Source organism: Drosophila serrata, unplaced genomic scaffold (genome assembly GCF_035046125.1).
Source record: "Drosophila serrata isolate PLE 108 unplaced genomic scaffold, ASM3504612v1 contig_66, whole genome shotgun sequence".
Lineage (NCBI taxonomy): Eukaryota > Metazoa > Arthropoda > Insecta > Diptera > Drosophilidae > Drosophila > Drosophila serrata.
In genome coordinates, this window is record NW_028256964.1 from 54,706 (window position 1) to 75,748 (window position 21,043).

Sequence of the window (21,043 nt, forward strand, 5' to 3'; positions counted from 1 at the left end):
ACTGATGAAACCAGAGCAAGAGTCCAAAGTCAGAGACCATTAATGTGGGCGTAATTGGAAATCAAGCATGAGCCGGGGCGGAGTCGGGTAAACCCGGGGGATTCAAGGGTGATCCGGAAGGGTTACCGGCCAATGCTTAATTAGCAACGTATACATTTTGCACACAATGCAACCCAGAGGGGGCGGCAACTAGGGGGAAAAATGCACAGAAGCTCAATTTGTCACACGGAGAGAAAATATTGAATGGAATTAGCATATAAATTAAATTATAGAGGAAACTAAAGCTTGTATAACCTTCTTTCAGTTAGAATTTGGATCAGGGAATCGTATTAGAAATCGATCAAACTAATCTAGTTCCTTCTAAATTAATAAAGCTGCATATTAATTCTAGGAATTCTATTTAGTCAGAAGCTTGTCACGCAGTGAAGGATCCATTGCCGAGCCTATAAAATATATAAATCTAATAAAAACTAGCATAGACAAGCTTTTCGAATTGAAATTAATTAATTTTTGACATAGTAATAATATTTGAAAAACTTTGAATTATTGTGTATAAGCTACTTATTCCTCACATTTTTCGACCAGTGTAAATCTCGATGACAAAATGCTTGAAATGAGCATGGTACGTAATACTCACTCGAAGGCAAAGAAGAGCGCACTGGTGCCGGTAATCAGGATGCACGTCAAGTAGAAGACGCCTGTGTGCGGTGCGGACATTAGCAATCCATCGCAGTAGAATTTATTGCGTCCGGCAAACAGTTCCCATTTGCGTGTGACGCGCTGGTTTGGTGCCATGTTACTGCAACAACAGCAGCACAGCAGATTCATTGGGGCGCGGTCCTGGGAAATGGGTTTTCAGTTGGTTCCTGGTGCTGCTCCAGCTCCTGCTCCTGCTCCTGCTCCTCCTCCTACTGTGTCCTGTGTCCTGTTTCTGATCCTTTTTCTTGCTGACAACAGTTGCTGACTGTGACAGCGATTGTGCCTTGCCTGCTACTGTTGCTGCTGATGATGATGATGATTGTGGGCTGGGTTTTGGATTGGGTCCCGGGGAATGGTGGGTTATGCGCTCTGCCGCCGACAGATCACCCTGGCTGCAGTTGACGAAATTATGCTGCGTTGGTGCTGGGGTCCCGACTTGGCCGTCCGTCCCTCCTCCGTCTCCTCCTGCTGTCAGAGAGACGTGTTCATGTGTGGCTGTTGCAATGCCTGCGGCACGCAAAACCGACTTGCGCAAGATGATGACACCACCTTCTACTCCTCCTCTTGCTCCTGCTGCTGCTCCTGCTCCTGTTACTCCTGCTACTCCTCTTGCTTCTTTTTGCGGGATCCAGGATACTTAAAAGTTGGCTGTTGTTTTTTAGGCTAATATTTCACTCGGTATGCGGGCTGGCTGTCGGAAATGCGAGTGTTTTCAGGTGAATTTAATCAAAATTAATGCCTGCCTGGTGCTAGTGCCTAGCTGGCCGTGCTGTTCCAAAAGCAATTTCGTCCACTTTGTTGCGTTGTCCACGGTCCGCGGCATCAGCCACATTGCGTTTCAATTTCCTCCTTTTATTGCAGAGCACACTTTCGGCGGCGCCACGCCCCCCGCACGCCCACGCCCACTCCGCGGCTTTAATTAAAGCAGGACGGCTGTCATTTCCCTGCAGCCGCCTCCTTCGCAATGCTGGATCCCAACACTCCACCGATTTAGGTAGGAGATGGGAAAGAGTTTTTGGACCTCGTTCCCGTGCACACTATACAGCAATTATTTGCTCGGCTTTTGTTGATCCTGGATCCCTCCGCCTTCCTGACTGCCTGCCTGGCAGCTCCGATTCAGTGGCACGTCCGCGTCCTTGCGTCCTTTATGATTCAATTATTCGCTATTCGCTGCTGGCGCCACCAACAGTAGTTAAAATTGGCGTCGGCGTCGAATTGGTTTGGTTTTCGGGTCCGGTTTTAGCCCAGTTTGAGTTGAGTCCTGCGAAAGAGCGAAGCAGAAGGGAAACTTGTGAAAGGAGTGAGCAACTGTGGAATTGCAAGCAAATATAATCATTAAGTTATTTTGATTAAGAACTTTTGTGCGGGCGCCGACAAGCGGAAGGAAGTAGCAAGTAGGATGAAGGAAGGAGGCAGGAGGCAAAGTTCTCTCTCTTTTGCCAGGGATTCCTTTATGCCAGGCTTCGTCTTTATTATCGAATTTTAATCGCATTGCCTGAGAATTGTCAGTTGGCCAAGGGACAAGTGGAAAGGGGAGGAATTTTCCTCTCAATTGGCAAATTTATAAGATAAATTTTATCACTTTTTTATGCCAACACAATCGGTTTGTTATAGCTGCCAGATATATATTTTATTCATAATTGATCAAGGCATATTAGAGGGGAATTGAATAGCTAAGACGATTCTTTACTTTGTATTTAAATATGGTGAAAGGGAATCAGACTTTATTGACTTGAACTTTTAATTATAGGAAATTTAGGGGACTTAAATAGGAAACAAATTGCTATCTTATAACTGATTTAAGAAGTTTATTTACTTTCCCGTATTTCTAAGATGATTTTTTTGTTATTAATATATTTATTATACTCTTAATCTCAGAAATATATTTGTAATACTCTTAGGTAGCCTTTTATTTTGTTTTCCCTCAACAATACACACTTTGCATAATATATTCAGTGAGAGAGTAGCTTTTCCTTCCTCAAATCCCTGCCTGGCAAAAAGTATACCACTCTCCGTACTGAGCAAAATCTAGATAATTCATAATTTATGCTTCGACTTAAAGCGACCAAAGGGATTTAGAACGCATAGATTATTTACATCTGAAAATGCGCTTATTCGCGGCTTTACTGTGAGACGACTGTGTCGACTAATTGGCGCTAATCAAGTTAAGCATACGCACTGTATGCCGCCCCCGTGACAGGAAGTTGTTATTGCTCCGCCTCTGCCTCCTCCTTCTTCTTCTTCTCCCCTTTCTCATTCCCTTCGCTGCATGGTGCCGGCACTGCAACATGGTTCCAGAACCCGTTATCTAAGGCAAACAGGCGCGTTTGTGGATGGCAATAAACCAGCAAACATACACAGGAAACTACAGTGGAGGTTCCATAAGAGGAAAGCTATTAATTTTTAGGAACTTATAACTAAATTAAATAATATTATAACCATAAATGATATATTTATATAGAAACCATAATGAAAGGTGGTTTAAAAAACAAAAATATCCTTTTAATACAATAGATTTTATTTCGTTCATTTTATAGAGCCTAGACTGTACACAAAAACGAATATGCTGGCGCTTTGCATTCGCAATTTGCGTTAATTGGGCACACGCCGCCCATTTAAAAGGGAACCACCATCGCAGTCGCAGTCACAGTCACACAGTCACAGTTCCCAGCTACACTCCCCTCCCCAGTCACAGTCACAGATGCCCCACAGCAGGAGATGGTTTTCTCAGGCGTTTGCCAATGTTTATGCAAATTGTGTTGCAATTATAGCGGCAACGACTGTTCTAATACACTCGCAGTGCGATTATTTGCATGCATTTCGCATGGAAATGGTTGAGTGCCCTAACAGGCTGGCTCAATTAACATTAACAACAGCTGATGACATGCGCCAAGAAGTGCCAATTAAAGGCACAAGCACACAAACACACACACACAGAGAGCTGTTCAATAAACTCATAAATTGAACCGAAACGATGCAAAGTGCCAGCACAAAAACAATAACCATAAAGTAGCAACAGAAAAAAAAAATAAAAATGGAAAAACATAACACAACAGAAGAGTCAACTTTGAAGTGTGCCACTCAACGCAAATATGGAAATAAATGGCCACTTATGGTAAATTCAATAGAGAGAGAGGAGAGAGTGAAAGTGGTGACGGTGTCTTGGCCAATTATATGCCATATATTATCAATATGCTGGAAACAACATCAGGCTATGTGTGGGTATTAATAAAATGCACTTTTTAACGCAAATTATTTACCATTTACCACAATTTTTGCAGGCAGTACGTTTATGCGGTGAAGTTAAACAAAATAAACTACAAAAATGTATTCATTTATTTATTATTTATTAAAATAACGAATTAAATTCCTTATTTCAATAATATTAGCTAGAGAGACTACGACCTTTAGACAAAAAATATAAGAAAAAAAGTTTTGTAATATGAATCAAGTGAATTTTAAATTTAGTAGTTTAAGAAAACAATCTATTAATTGTTTAACAAATTAACTATTTCCTTTGACTATATTAAATAATAAACACAAACAAATATTTCCCTTCTGTTTAAAGATTAGCAGACTTCATAAACTATTTAAAATAAATGCAAACAAACAAAAGTTACCAGTAAATAATGCCCGAAATTCATGATAAACTTTTAAAAATTATTACCATCGTGTAAACAAACACACTCTCCCACACACTCACTTAGCGGACATGAGAGAGCTATAAACAGAGAGAGAGCGAGTAAGAAATATACCTAACCGACACTTGGCATTGTAATTGTAGGCTGCGGTTGCGTATACGTATTTTGTAATACATCAAACACTTGAACACCAGGGCTCTTGACGTTGCCCCCGCGCTTTCCACTTTCCGCTTACCGCTTTTCCCACCTACCACCTACTACCTCCCCCCTTGCCACTATCATGGCAGCACCACCCACCATAACCGCGCCTCTTCAGCCAACCTCCTCGACCACCCACTTCATCGCACTCACCCGCACTCTCACTCTCGTTACTCATACGCATGCATGGCGAGCACACTTGCCATTCAAGAGGGGACGAAGGCGGTGCGGGGCGTGGCAAGTGCTATATAGCAACCATGCGTGCACGGCAATGATACACTATGGGAAAATTTAAATTTTAACTCATTTATAAATATTTAAATATAGTTTAGAATTTGGAAAAATTACACAAAAAACTGAGTTCAAAAAAGTCAAAAGGTTGTGGATTTATGAATTAAATTTATTATTAAATCAACAGGTTCCATAAAAAACTTGATAATTATGAAAGATCCTATAAAAGATCATAGTAATTACCACATTTTAACTAATTAACCAGGAAAGGATCAAGATACTACAATAAAATAATTAATTTTAATAATTTATAAATATTTAACTATAGATTAAAATAGCAAAAACTCAATGAGATGTGCATAAATAATTAAAAATTCATTAAAAGATCTTGGGTTTTTGTATGAAAATAAATATAATAACTATATTTGTTACTGTTTTCCAACTCAAACCCAGCTCCAATCAATTATGTAAATATAGAAATATAATTCAAAAATAAGCGAAATAAATAAAATGCCTTAAAAATCATTAAGTTGTCTTATTTTTTGTTTGAAATGTAATATTTTAAGACTAAATTCTTTTATATTTCCCACGTGTAGCCTCAAGACCCGCTCCTTGGCCGCGAAGTAGTCAGCTCAGTTCGACTCGACTCAACACAACTCGACTGGGATCATTCATTTACGCAAACGCTTGCATTCGCATTCACATTCGCACTCGCACTCGCACTCGCCCACTCGTTCAGCAAACAAACAAACAAACAAAACAAACAAATAAACAAACAAACAAACCGGCAGACACACTCTAGCAACACGAGTGGCGCTGGACTGCATATGAATAGTGGATGAGTGAGCCCAGAGATCCCCTCGTGCTTACATGCATGCATTTATGTACATATCTACTTTATTTGCCTTTGGTTTAGTTACTTGGTCTTACTCCAAAGTGTTTCGATGTCCTCAGAGTACCTCAGATGATTGAAGTCCTCTTGATACGGGGATAATAACTTGAGTGATGACAGAAAGCTCTCGATAGTCAAAATTCACCAATGTTTGAATGTATTTTGGTATTAAGTGAAGGATTTTGCAAGGCCTACGTTTTTGGAAATGGGAAAGTAAGTAAATTAAATATTCCATAGATTTTCATATTGAAAATGTTATCTAGGTGAAGATTCTTTATGGTTTCTTACATAAATATGATCACAAGAAAGTTTGTATTTATGGGAAAGCATTAAATATCATAGCTAATGTTAGATACTTTCTATTACTTTTTTAGCTAAATGCATTAAACATTTCCTTAAATATTTCTCCCATTTACATTTATAAAATAAAACTTGTCACAAACATAAGAAAACCTTAGCAAACTTAATTACCAACATTCCAATTAAATATTATGACACAAACACTATAATTTCCGCATCATATTCCAATTAGTTTCGATTTGAAAGGCATGGACAGGGACAGGCTATAACAATCGGTATATTCTCGACAATGGCCAACAGGACACTCTTTCAAACTGCCATCTAATTTAATGTTTTTGAAACAGTCACCCAACTAATAGACCGCAGCACACACACACACTCACACACATATATGGTGCTACAGCTATACGAACATTTCCTCAAACATCCGACATGGCGTCCATTTCCGTTATGGCAGCCAAGCGAGTCACGCACACACTCACACACACATGTCCTCTGTTCCTGTCTCTCTGTGTGTCTGTGTGTTTGCTTTGGCGTTTCCCTTTGCTCCTGTCAATGTAATTGTTGCCGTCACACATATACAGTTACAATCGCCGACGACTAGGACGTTCGCCATAGCCGTCAAGTCGCCGTGACAGTCGAACCAAACGAAAAGTCGCCATCAAGGATTCTCCTTTATTTTATTACAAACACTTGGGGAAAATCATAAAGAAAATGTGGGAAAAGGAAAATGATTTTCCTTAATAAATTAGAAATTAGGAAATATTAAAAAAAAAAAAAAAAAAAACAAGGAATTAAGGAGATATGTATTTTATTTACATTAAAATTATACAAAAGATTCTGTGAGTTGGACTCCTCTATGTTAGTAAGTAATGTTTAAATTGTTTACACAACTAAGACATAAATAGAAACTTTTAGAATATATTATGTTACGTATTTTATTATGACACAAAAGGCATTTAATAAAGTGTTACATTTATAATAAAACTTAAGGATTAAACCCCATCTTCCCTCAGTGCTTGAAATGAAAGAAAAACTCAAACACAACAAACTATCGTCGCAATTGTCGCCGAAATGTGAGTTTTATACGACGTTGGTGGTCCTGTCTGTATGTCCTGTATGTCGGTAACCGTTGTTAATCTTTGCTCATTGTTTTGGTTTAATTTATAAATTCCTGTCCATTTGGCAAATGCCAACTTTTCTGTTTTTTTGTTTTCTATTCCTGTCATTCGCTGTAGCTTTGTATGCTTTCCCTATGTTTTGTTTGGTTTCCCTCTACCAGATTCTGTTGCTATTTTCATTTCTATTTTTCTATTTTCGTTTCCATTTCCATTCCTATTTTTGTTTCAGGTTGAGCTAGGTTTTGGTTTTGCTTTTTTTGTATGGAAACTGTTCAACTGCTCCCGCTGATGAACTGACTCAGCATTTGCTTTTTGGTTTTGTTTGTTTCATTTGTGCCAAGTCGACTTAGGAGCGACCAGTGCAGCGGACGGAATTAATTGTCGTTTGCTATGCCATTTGCCATGTTTGCACAGTTGCAGCAATAACAGTCTGCGGATGATAATAATTTGCACAGTTTAAACTAAACCACAACCTAGTCCACTATGACAATTATTATGACAAACACTGGACAGTGTTTTGCTGAAGAAGAAATTAAAAAACTATTGTTTGCAATTCTATTCAAATGACAAGAGGTGGAAGTGCCCAGAGAGCTATCTTAGTTTTATTGCCAGCATTTTCAGCTCAAAGATAAAACAGAAGAGGGAAAGAACAATAATAGATGTCAATATAAAAGCAATAAAACATGACAGCAATATAGAAAATTGTTTAGAAAACTAAATAAATTGTATGAAAATTAATTTGAGATAAAGGTTATCAAGATTAATTTATAAAACATTAAATAAATAGGATGGAAGTAAATACAATGATTTATATTCGAGCTTTGGATTATTAATACCACTTTTTAATAAATTTAATATAAAATAGGAAACTATTATAGATTTATTTTATAAATTTATCAATATTCCTTCTAATAACTTCTGCTAATCTAATATTTACAATTTGTTTGTTTAAAATCCCTCCCCAGGGGATTATGGATGCCCGCAAATAAATAAAAAATATACTTTATTCATGTGAGAATAATGTGAGGGTCCCGATTATAGATAACAGAATCTTTATGACTCAAGGAAAACAAGGCAGGCAGGCAGGCAGGCATGAAAAGGCCAGAAAAACATATTTTCCCTCACCCGCATTCAATTCAGCGAAAACGCCTTCGCCTTGCAAACTGCTTATGATGTATAAATGAGAAACAGTTGCCCCGGATAAGGCCGATAGAGCCCCCCAAAAAACGATTTATATTATGTACAAATGTTTATTTTGGCCAGTTTTGGTCCCTTTGCCTTATCTTTATCTAGTCCACGCCCATCTCGCACGATTCACAGTATTTTCTTTACGGTACGAAGAGGGGGGATTATTGCTTATTCGGGGCTTTTATTTATCTTCGATTTCGCATCGTATCGATGTGAAAAGTTCTGGTTATTGCCCCGCTCACGCTCGAATGCCCCTGGTGGAATCGAAACGAAGCGAATCGCAACGAATTTCGATGGAATGGCTTTGCTTTGCTTTTGGTCTTGGTTTTGGTTTGAAATGGCCAAATCCCGGGGGCTACTTTGGTGGTAAATTTGAATTATGATCCAATTGAATTTCAATCTGAATTCAATGAATTGCCAATGTCGCACACACTCACACTCGTTGGGTAAATAAGTTTCGTGCATAATGATGATGGCCGATGTCTCGTCATTATTGTTCATGGCACAAATTTGCCCCATAATCGAGAACTTTGCTTTTACATGCACACATGCCCCGAAAAAGTATGCTACGGAAAATTGCTAAAATCAAAATTGCAACACAAACAGACAGGCAAGCAGGCAGGCATGTCCCTTTAGCCTCCCTTTCTCTCACTCACTCTATAGCTCTGTCGCCGTCTGTGTCCTTGCTCCTGTCTCTGTCTTTGTGTGACACAAATTGAGTAGGACACGAAAAACTGCCAAACATTTCAATAAAGTTGCGCAGCGGCAACGTCGACAGCGGCATAAGATTGCCAAACGCAGATTGTTTAGAAATTTAGTTTTATGAGTGCCGCCACGACGATGCACTCACTCACACACAGACATAAAGAGAGGGAGAGCGAGGGTTCCAGACACAAATGAGAATGCACTCAAAGAAAAAATTATGCAGAAAGTAATGTGTTATTGATTCAAAAAAGAATGGAACTAAAGTTTCACTAGAATATATATGAATAAGTTAGGGGTTTATGTAGAAACTATTTTTGGTATGGATTTAAGAGGAATATTCTGTAAATAAATTATATTATATATAAATATATTATATTTTTAATAATCAGGAAATTGGAGTAAATTACTGTTTTATGTAGAAATTAATAAGTTAAAGGTTTGTGTAGAATCTATTTTATTAAGCATTAAAAAGAACGTTTTGTTTACTATTTAAAGATAATACAAGGATAATTTTTTATATAGGATAAATAAATAAGTTTAGGATTCAAAGACAATTAAAAGTCACAATTATTAACTACAGTAGAAATTCGATTTGTTTTTAGTATTAGTTAACTAAAACCCCTCACAACTTTCTAATATAAAAATTTGTATTTAAATTTTTTTTTTCATCAAATGTTATATTTTGTTTCTTTACTATTTATTTTTCCTACTGCACAAGGACACGGTTACGAGAGTCAGAGACACGGACGGAGTGACAGGAACATCTGTCCAAGGGAATGCGCCACCAGCTGTGACCAACCAGGCGCTATTTGTCAAGAGTTCCCATACAAGTCGGGGCGATTGTTCGCCTGGCTGCTAGTTTGCTAGTTGGCCACTGCCGGATTGTTAGATGGTCGGATTGCCGGATTGCTGGATGGCTGGATGGCTCCTGGCCTGTCCTGTCCTGTCCTGGCCCACACACACTCACAGAGATACAGAGAAAAACCCTGCCTAGCATGTGCAGCGGACAGCGGCGTCTTTTGTCCGGCAACTTGTTGTTGACAGCTTTTGTTTCGCCGCTCCAAACATCAGCAACATCTGCATTTTGCAAGCGAAATGGCGAAAGTCATGGCATACATTTTGGGAATGAGCACATTCCCCTGTCAACGTTTAAGGGAAAAGGCTAATGGAATTAATACAATAAGCCAGGGAGAGATTGGAAGCCATGGCAAATGAAAATGTCAAATGCTTTCGTTTTCAACGCTGGGGCAAGAGAGGATTTTAAAGTTAATTTACTTGTGTCATAAGAGTAAGACCTTAAAGATTTTACTTCTGTTAATGCCACACCTCAGACACTCTGTACTCCTTGTTTATTACAAATCTCTTGGTTTTAAATCCATAAAATGAAGCATATTGTGTAAACAACTGTTTGGCTACACCTTGATTCCCAGCTAAAAGGAACCCCTAGAATCCCTACAAAGGCACCCACAGAACGATAACTCACTGGAATGGCTGCGAATTAGACTTGCTTATGAGGCAGCTTAAAATAAACGAGCTCCCGATTTGTGTTGGCCATTTGCTTGATTAAGCCTGTGAGTGGAGGAGAGACGAGAAGGGGGTCCTGATTCAAGCCACTTTCTACTTGCCACTTTTCTGGGGCAAGAGCAGCAGCAGGAGCAGGAGCAGGAATAGGAACCTGTCTTGGCATGATTTATGGCCCAGTCAGTCAGCCAGGCTAGCAGCTAGCCAGAGGGAGTTCCCCCCCTAGGCACTAGGCCAATGGCATACGCGGCTAATTTGCCTAAACGGACAGCGAACTAACCTTTGGCCCAGGTCGTGTCCTGTGAAAATCCTGCGAAACTCTGGATTTGCTGGCTACGGGTTACGGTTTCGGTTTTTTTGGCAACCGAAACGCAGCTGCGTTGCCGAGTGGCTAAGCGGAAGCCACTCACGTTTAACCAATTTTGACACGCGCCGCATACGCTCACACTCGCAATTTGCAACATGGGGCAAGGGAAGCAAACAAACAGCGGCAGCAGCCCTCTGAAATTGCTCAAATGTGCGCATCAAACAACTCGCACACACACATACACCCAAATAAGGGCGGCCGGAGGGGGCGTGCCGCTGTGTGACGTGAACAGACAAAAAAAACAAAAAAAAGGGCAAACTCTTTGAAGCGAGCTCCATTTGTTATGATGCCACTGTTGCTGGCGCGGCTCTTTATTGTTGTTGTCGAGTTCTTTTTTGCGCTCGAAAATTCGCGCAATAAAATGGTAGAACAAAGTGGCAACACTCAAAAATCTATTGTTTTGTAAACATTTTTGATGGTAACAACGACTTTGTAACACTCTAACGGGGAGAGGTAATAAATTAGAAGGGAAGTTGTCTGGTAAAAGTAATAAATTCATAGCTTAAATGTGTTTATTTTCTTAAAGTTGTAAATATTTTACTTTTATGTAAATGCTTTTAAGATAGAAAATTGGAAACATAATAAAAAAATATAATGAAAAGGTGTAGAAGTTTACATATCTGAATAAAAATTTACTTGGAATGCTGTGACACACATGGCGTATACGTAATATATTTAAAGGTTATTAAAACAAAAATTATTTAAAATGCTACAAATAAATACGAGTAAAGATGCAAACCAAAGGATTAAGTTCAAAGTAAATATTAAATAAAAAAAGAAACTGAAGAAATCATATTCCCAAAATAAAAACAAACTCAGTATGGTATGTCACACATTGCGTATACGCAATATTTTGATATTAAAATGAATAAATAAATAATTTAACATGTTAGATATAAAAATATCACATAATAAATATATGCAAACGAATTCTTATGAAAATAAAATTGACTTAGACTACTGTGTCACACTTTGCGTATACGTAATATTTTGAAAATTACATACAAAAATTGTTTAAAATGTCAAAAATAATAGTTAAATATATCTTTATGTTGCTCTAAGATAGTCATTCAATTTATCTTATTATATATAAAATGTATTCCTTTTAAAAAAATCAACTCGTAGAGTATTTAACACTCTTCTACAAAAACCACACACGCTCACTTGTATCCCCTGAATTTATCAACCTAAGTGTATGCGTAATTAAATTTTGCGAACAAGTTGTGCTTACCCCGCAGAAAAAAAAAGAGTAGTAACCGAACAAGAAAGATACAAAATACAACATAAAAAACAGAGGGATATTACCACCGTCATGTTGGGATTTTTTTTTCGTTCACGATGAGTCAAAGGCGCAAGTTGGGGAAAATGTAAAAAAAAAAAAAAGGAGAAGAAAACGTAGCACACTTTTTCCCTGTTTGTTTGTTAGTGTGTTGTTATTGTGGGGCTTCTTTTCCTTTGTGCAAGTCGGGGCGGGGAAAAAACCACTTCGTTAAACTCATGAAAATCACTTAACGGCAGCATGCACGTATAAAAAAAAAGAAGGAAACTCAGAGGAAAAGCGTGGAAGCTGTGGGTGTCTTAGCACCCATTTTCCCTTTGACTGACGCTGATGCGAAAGCCAAAAAGGTGCTCCAAACCGCCGACAGCTGGCAGAGCTTAAACAGCAAATTGATTTAGCGCGTACAAGCGGAAGCAGCTGTGCCCCGGATGAATCAGTTGAGGGGTTTTATGCTGGTTTCGAAAGGGAGGAACCCCCACCAGATTTTACAGGAGAAAAAAAATGGAGAAAGGAGTGGGAACAGAAATGCTTCAGGATACTATTAAAAGTGTCATAGGAAAGGGGGAAGTTAAAAGGAGTTGAAGGTATTAAGGTGTACAACATTTATATAAATTAATTTTATAGAATATTTTGAATCAAGAAGTCAGCAATTATCTAAGATCTTCAAAGAAATATAATCCATAATATGTAGCTATTGTTAATCCCTTTTTTTCTATAAGAAATCCCATCAAAATATACGTAAAAACCAAAGCTTTTCTTTCTCTTATTTCAATACTCTCGAACCTGGTACATTTCTTCCTGTGCAAGGTGCTTAAAAACCTTCGAGAGGGGATTGAGAGGAGTCGCTTGTAGAACAAGCCAGGGCAATGAAATGAGATTAATGCAAAACCGCGTTCACAGACGATGTTAAAAAAAGAAAAGAGCAGGGCACTGAGAGAGTGAGGGACAAAAGCCATTGCCAGGGCACACGGCACACGGCAAATACGACTTCAATGCATTCCGCAGCATGCTTTTCCTCTACTCTACGGGGGGGAGGAGTTGTGGAAAATCAGAGGGTGGAAAAGCACAAGGAGTTGCAGAGACCTAAGAGGAGCTGAGGGACAAAGAACTGACTGAAGCTGGGCGCCGGCGACGACGACGACACTCAGCCAAACAAACATAGAGAAGGAGAGCGTCGCATGGAGAGGCGGCGACTCACTGGCATGGAAAATGCAATTTATTATGCAAAATGAAAAACAGACGGAGCGGGGGGGCCGGTCGGAAAACGGCGGGGAAAACCGGGGCGACAGAGATCATGGAGACATTGCCATAGACAGATGGACAGACAGACAGACAGAGGGAGCACACTCGAGGAAAAGCAAACAAAGCGCGTTATTATAGAGCCAACAATAACAGCAAACTGGCGGATATAAACATAATTCAATTTTTATTTAATTTCGCACAACAAACACAATAAATTCAGCACGACTGCAGCAGGGGGGTTGGTATGAAAATCTCTGCAGCTTCCACCCCTTTTATGAATTGGAATTGAGCCAAAAACATGCAATGCAATGCGTTGCCGGTGCATATTTCCAGGCGTCAAGTTGCCTCGAGCCAATCGAGAAAATCGCCGGCTTTCGGGGGGAGGGGAAAATTGCAGCCAGCGGCTTTTCATAGCCGACAGTTTCCCACGTTGGCCACAAACTGTTGACTCGTTTGCGTGTGTGTGTGTCTTTGTGGACTGACCGACGGATACGGATACGGATACGGGTTACGGTATATGGGTTACGGAATATGGGTTACGGGAGTGACCAAAAGTGATGTGGGCAAAGTGCAAAGAGTTTGGCATTTAACCCCCAACTCGCTCTCATGGGAGGAGGGAAAAAAAGCACTCATACGGAGTGTGGGTTAAGGGAGTTTGAGCTAAAGGATGAGGTGACCATGGCCCCCCCTTGCTTTTTTTTTTGGGGATAATTTTGTGGTGTTACACATGACATTTTGGCCACTGACCGATTGACGATTGACAGTGAGATTGAAAGTGAATGGGTAGAGGGACACCGGACACACACATATGTACACCAAAGTTGATCTCTCTGTTGGCCTTTGCCGACTTGACTTCGAGTTCAGTGTCAAGGAGATTAGTTTGCCAAACAGTTTGAACTTGCTGGCAATTACACAGAGCTTAGGGCAAGAAAATTATGTCAAGTTTACTCAGGAATAAGGATGTGGAAACAATGTGAGCATAGGCCAAAGAATGATTGTAAGTCCAAGGATTAAGTTTATAATGAAAGAAAAATAGTAAATGTGTAAGAATATTAGAAAATGTACAGAAAGTTCTGACTAAAATGTAACATATTTCCTAATATAACAAAGTTTTATTAAAGTCTTTTGTTATTCTCTTGAACTAAACTCAAAGTAAACCAATATTTATCTCCCGAACTTTGTTTGACAACTGAAGAATGTAACCAATGTAACCAATAAAATGATTTTACAGCTAAGACCATCAAAAGTCATCAAGTCGCTGGATTAATACATTTCCACATAATACAAGGGAAGGGTCCCCCAAAATAGGTACCCCAAAAAAATAAAAGGTCAAAAAGCCTTCGCTAATTGCCAAACCCAAATCAAGAAAGCCTCAGAGCAAGCCCCTTAAGGGTCGGGCATAAAATATTTACACGTCAAGTGCCGCCACGAGGCTTGGGCGAAATGTTCGAAATACACGCGACAGGCTCAAAAGGACTCAACCGAACCCTAAATGGTGGCTAAAATTGTTTATTTTTAGCACGTTTATAAGGCCATCATCATCAGAAAAGGTTAAGTCAGCCAGTGCCATGAATATGGGGCGGGGCATTCGTTTCCTCATTGTGTTGGATTAGGTCACATTTTTGCATAATTAATTCGGAACCCTTTAGCGCTGGCATTAGCACCCCAAAAGAGGAGAGACCCAAGTCCTAAAACCCTAAATGGTTTGCAAAAAACAGAATGGAGTTCAAAGGACGCCTCTAATGCAAAGCTATTTATGCGTAAACATGCGCCTCTTTGACATAGAAATTTTGTTAGCGGCGACAATGTCAACAATGCGAATTCGGTCAAAGTTAAATATTTGCCAAATGGGCCAAAAAACCACCGCTGCAATCCTTTCTGACCACAATTCGCGCACACACACTCCACACACACACACTCCATATACCAAACACACACACACACTTTGCACACACTCTCGTTGTGGACGTCTAAATAAATTGCTGTCATTTTTGAAATTTCCCCAAGGTGGCATGTTTAAAATGCTGCGTGACCACTCGAGCTGGAAACGGGTTAAGTTTTGGGTCACAGTAATGCTGTGCCAGGGTAAAATATTAAGCATGCTTTTACTTAATTTTTAAAATTAATTTTAATAGCTATTACAATATATAATTCAATAATAAATTCAAGAGAAATCTCTATTAAAGGTAGGTCTGAATTTTCTTCTTTTTAGCTTGCATCCTGCTCTCAAAATGAGTCCCCAGCATCACTGTTGCCTCCTCGGGTTCATGTGTGTTGACTTAAGCTTAAAATCAAACCATTTGTCAGGGGACAGAGCAAGGGCAGCAAAGGCTGCACCAGCAGCAGCATCAGTAAGTTCCAGACAAGACAGCGTTGCATGTTTTACACATTTACCCCCACACTATCGTAATCTTGCAACCCGGCACACACACTTTCACCCAGGGGGACTGTCACTTAGTGTGTGTGTGACGCATGGTTGCATGGCCTCCCGGCTCGACTGCTGCACTTTAACCGCAACATACGAGTGCAATATTTCAGGCATGATTTCTTATACGACTTACGGTCCACCCCGTTGTCCCTATCGCCCACCAACATTTCTGCTGCCTTATTCCTACCAATTTACACATGAAAAATATCACTTTCACTTAATTTTCTTTCGGTTAAATGAGTCTTTATGGTAATTTAAAGTTATTTCTAGGGAATTGTATTGATTTAAGTGTGTTAAAGTAAACTGTAAGTTATTTCAGTTTAAATTTCGGAAAGTACATACATTTTATTGGTGTTTTAAGTTATAAAATATTTCATAGCATACTTTTTAGGGCCTTAGGAGATAAAGAAAAGGTAATGTTAATAGATCTTAATTTTATGTAAATTTAAAGGTACTTTAAAAAAAGAAAAAATAAAAATTAATTTCAAAACGTGATTTTATAAAATTGCTCTTATTTTTATGATTATATAAATTAATTCATAGTTTTTCAGAATTATTTAGTCCCAAACTTTTCCGTATATCACTTTTAATTAAATTTCCTTTAATGAAATTACGATCAGGGAATGTTTTTTCAAGCTCTTATGACCTTAAAAAAATGATTTTAACTCTTTAATATTTTTAAAAGCTAATTTTAATGTTTATATAGTAAATATAAATTATTAAAACATGTTTAAAAAAAGTATTATAATTACAAAATCTTTGACTTCATACTTAAAAAGTTCCTTTTTAAATCTTTTAAATTGATTTCCATTATTTTAAACTTTCCCCTCTTCTATAGGCTTACTTCCCACTAATGTGCTACTTTCTAGGACCCCAGATTTTTTCCCAGTGTGCTCCACATTGACCCTCAAACTCTGGGAGGCTCTGCAGCTGCTGGCTGGCTGGCTGTTTGGCTGACTGGCAGAAAGGCTGACTCTGGGCTGACTGGCTTGCATGGATGGCCGCCCTTCGTTGCCACGGCTCTGGGTCAAAGCGAAAGTGGCACATTTTGGGTGGAATTTTGTGGAGCTATATCTAGGTTACTGTGACAGAGTCGTTGTCGAGCTGGTGTTGCTTCTGCTGCTGCTGGTGCTGCTGCTGCTGATGCTCCTGCCTGCTGCCTCTGCTGTTGTTATTGTTATTATTATTGCTGTTGTTTTTGCATTTGCCAGTGCTGCAGAATGGCCTACACACACACACACACATAGAGAGAGAAACCCACACATAGATCAGTGTGCATACGGCAGACCCAAATAAACATTTCAGGCCCCTTGGACTCGGACTCACGTGCCTTCCGAGTTCTGAACTTGTGCGCCATTTTTATTGCCGCGCTCTGCCTGCATTGCCATTGTTCTAGCCATCTCTTTTACCCACAGCCTCCATCTCACTCTATCTCTATCTCTGTCTCACTGTCTCACTGTCTCACTTTCTCTCTCTTTCTCCTGGTGGCTTTGTTTTCGCCGTTTTTGTTGATGTTTTTACTTTCAGGAGATTCTCCTTCAGTTTCTGGCTATCTGCTTCAGCTCCTCCTGTTTTCCGGCTTACCCCTTTTTTGTATCCTGCATCCTCTCACCTTTCGCAGGACTTTGAGGGGGCTTTTTTGTTTATCTGCACACTTAAACTCTTTGGCTGTGGGGCGCAAAAACTTTAAGATAAACTCACCAAACTTCTTAAACCAATTAATTGCAATTTCATGCGTAATTAATTTGAGCTGCACAACGTGTTCAAAAGTTGTTTGCATTCAAGTGATTTGCTCTGCGGTTCGGTTGGACAAAAAGCTTTGGGAAAATCCCCCTGGCCGGCGGGTTGGATTAAACGAGGGAATTGGGTTTCAGTGAAGGAGGAAGTCAAGTGCCTGACCCACTTAGGGCAAAGGGCAACTCCACACAGAGCCAAGCCACTAACACACAGCAAAACCGTTGTCGTCAGCCATGACCCCTTTTTAATTGGCAATTTCCAATCGAATTTCCTCTAATTTGCCATCAATTTGGTTCATGCCTTTGGAAATTTTCCACACTCCAGAACGGTGCTCTTTATCGCTGCTCGTCGGCAACTCATTAAAAAGTGAGACCCGAAATTAATCCATGTCCGGGACGCCACTGCAACCCCACCCCCGTTGGAAAGGCCGAAAAACGATTCTCTCCATTGACCGGAATGCGGTCCATAAATTGGGTCATTTGCCAATAGCAGCAGCAGAAAGTCACTTGCACTTTCAATAGCAGGTCGCCAGCAGTCACGTTCCACGTGTCGCCTCAGCCTCACTTTTCGATGGCCATAATTTCGCTTTAACCTTATAAATTGGTGGGTGGACTCTCAGATGCAATGCAGGCATTCTAGGATGCAGCCTGGCTGCCTGGCTGGCAGCTCGATGCCATAATTTTGCAAACTTGCGTGCCACCAAAGAGACAGCTAAATGACACCAGCAGGCGGACGACGTCCGTGCATCCGCAGCCAGTCGGAACATGGTGATGTCCTGCTCCTCATCCTCCTCCTGGGTCTCCTTCCCTTGCTAGACCAACAACAAGTTAAACTGACAAAGTAGCAGCCAGGGCACTTCCTTTTGTTTAAGCTGCCTGACACTGGTCCTGAGCATGGAATAATGACGGCATGCACATCGTAGGCACACACTGGGAAAAACAGTTGTTAAATATTCAGATACCATTTTTTATAAAGGTTTGGGAATGGAGAATTATAGAAGGTGCTTAAGAAATCAATTGGGTTTTGAAAAATCTAAAAGATGTGTTAAAAATTGAGATAGAAGACCATTTAAGAATTGCTTTGATTAAGTTCTTAGTAAGTTTCTTCTTTCAAAACATTGTCTCACCCATTTCTTTAATAATTATTTCTATTTCTTATGTTCAGATATTAAATTTGAACTTAACTTATTTTATAAAATACCCAGAAGTCATTATAAAGCATCCTTTATATAATTACACCTAATTTAATATACATTTCCTCCATTTAATTTCTTTTCGTGCAACTTGCTCTTGCTTTGTGCAACACCCACAAATTGCCTGGTGGTGCGGCAGCCTGCTCGTTATAAATTGACCGCATTATTTTGCTCAATTTAACTTGAACGGAGAAGGAGAAGGAGGAGGAGCTGGAGCTGGAGGCTTCACAGGGACAGAGAAGAGGCTCCCAGCTATGGCAAAGACACAGACGCAGACACACAGGGGGACCAGCATGCATTCGGGCAAAAGTTTCCAAGTTAATATCTCATAAGTGCTGAGTGTGCATATCGGCCAATGGCTGCCACCAGTTTTTCCGCTTTCGGAAAATTTGCACAGGGTCAACCCGAACTCATACCCATACCCACAACCACACTCATACTATTCACACCCATATTCCTTCCCTCATTCACTTTCGTTTGGCATAATTTTTTTATTAGGTCACACCAGGGCGACCACTGCAGCAACAGAGCGGAATGCATTTATCCCTTCCCTTTTCCCTTATTTTATTTTATTTTTTTGTGTGTGGGATAGAAAAGTTTTTATTTTAATAGCCGAAAGTATTTAATTGCATTTTTCATGGGTTCGGGGGCATCGCACGGATGCGAGTTTATTAAATAAATGTCTATAAAGATGACGGTCCTGGTTTGGTACCGGAAATCGCATAATTACATTTCGAGAACACTTAATACAAAACTGCAGGGCCGAAACTCATTAAGGGAAATGTGCGCTGGCAGGAAGTAAAAAAAAAAAAAAAAAAAAAATGATGGAAAATTTAGAGCACTTCAGCCATGGCCATTAATTTGGGAGGCCAGGCAGGAGTCCAGGTCAGCCCAGGACCTGTCACGGGCCTAAGCTCGACCTAACTAAACATTAAACGAATTTAAGAGGTCAGTCAAGTGCTGCCAGCCAACGGCGGCAGAGGCCAGGTTGGGAAAATCACAAGAGCGGCCAAGAAAATGGGTGGAAAATCAATGTGAGAAAGGCACGTAGTAGGGGGCTTTAGCTTGTCGTTTGCTTGCATACACAGCGGAAAAATAAGAGAGGAAAATGTTTAATAAATTAAATGAAATTGAGAAAAATAACCATACATATTAAAAATTTTAAAAACAATGTACTTGAAATGCTATGACATCCATGGCGTATACGTAATTTGTTAAATTTATTTAAACAAAATTACATAAATGCTACAAATAAATACAAAAGGAAGATGCAAAAAATAGGATTAAGTGCAACAAATAAATCAAAATAAAAAGGAACTGAAGAAATTACTAAAACCGAACTCAGTCTGTTTTGCCACCATTGCGTATACGCAATATTTCGATGTTTTAATAAACAAATAATTTCAAATGCAAGAACTAAAAATATCACATAATAAAAAAAACCAAGAGAATATTTGTTTCAATAAAAGTGACTTAGTTTTGCTTGGTCACACCTTGCGTATACGTAATATTTTGAAAATTACGTACACAACTTAGCTAAAACTTCAGAAAATTAAATAACTATTTCAAATAGAAAAAGAAGCATATAATGTAAGCGTTTTGATTATTAAAATTTAACAAATTATTAAATACTAAAGTCAACTACATATTTGTGTTTAAGCTTGTAAAAACTTTCATAGTTTCCTTACAAATATTTGCTAATTTTTGCAGCTATTTGGTTGGTTTGTTTCTTGTTTTATTAAAACCATAATTATGAATTATTATTCCCTTTAATTTTCTTCAAGTGCATTAATATTCCTGGGCTTTCCTTGTTTGCCAGTCTGTGGCCGAAATGCAATGAGCGACGAAGCGTCACGTGGTTGCCGCCACTCGAATCCTTGTGGCAAGTGGCAGCAAAATGGAGTTCAGTGCAACTAATGCCAAAGATAACTGCTTGGGGTCCAGTGTCGAATTACAAAACGCCTTTGCTGCCATAATGGAGACCAGGCTAAAGGGTAATTCGACTTATCCCCCAACTATAGCACCATTTTTTCGTCCTTTTTTAGCCTTTTAGAGGGACGCAACAAGCGGACAATGCAAACAGCGTTGGACCCTAACAGGGTCGCGTTTTTTGGTCGCTTTTTGCACAGAGTAAGAGTTCATTGCAGTCGCCTTCCTTCTTTATGCTCCTTTATACCGGCAGTTTGTTAGCCATTTTTCATATTCATCCTTTTTTGAGCCGAGGAGAGCGAGCTCCTTTTGTTGGACGCCAGAGATAATGAAAAAGCCAAAAGGAACAGGCACCAGCCAGAGAAAGAGGAAC

The 21,043-nt window shown here is 39.4% G+C and overlaps 1 protein-coding gene across 14 annotated transcripts in view; it reads right to left on the reverse strand.

The window, feature by feature from the left end:
- The window catches only part of app (Palmitoyltransferase app), a 73,892-nt gene that overhangs the window by 18,258 nt on the left and 34,591 nt on the right, over positions 1-21,043 (reverse strand). For all 14 annotated transcript variants that reach the window (XM_086837331.1, XM_020949004.2, XM_020949003.2 and 11 more), the window contains one exon: positions 638-1,960. In XM_086837331.1, coding sequence (XP_086693457.1) covers positions 638-828 — 191 coding nt within the window. In that variant the 5' untranslated portion in view covers positions 829-1,960. The remainder of the gene's footprint in view (positions 1-637; positions 1,961-21,043) is intronic.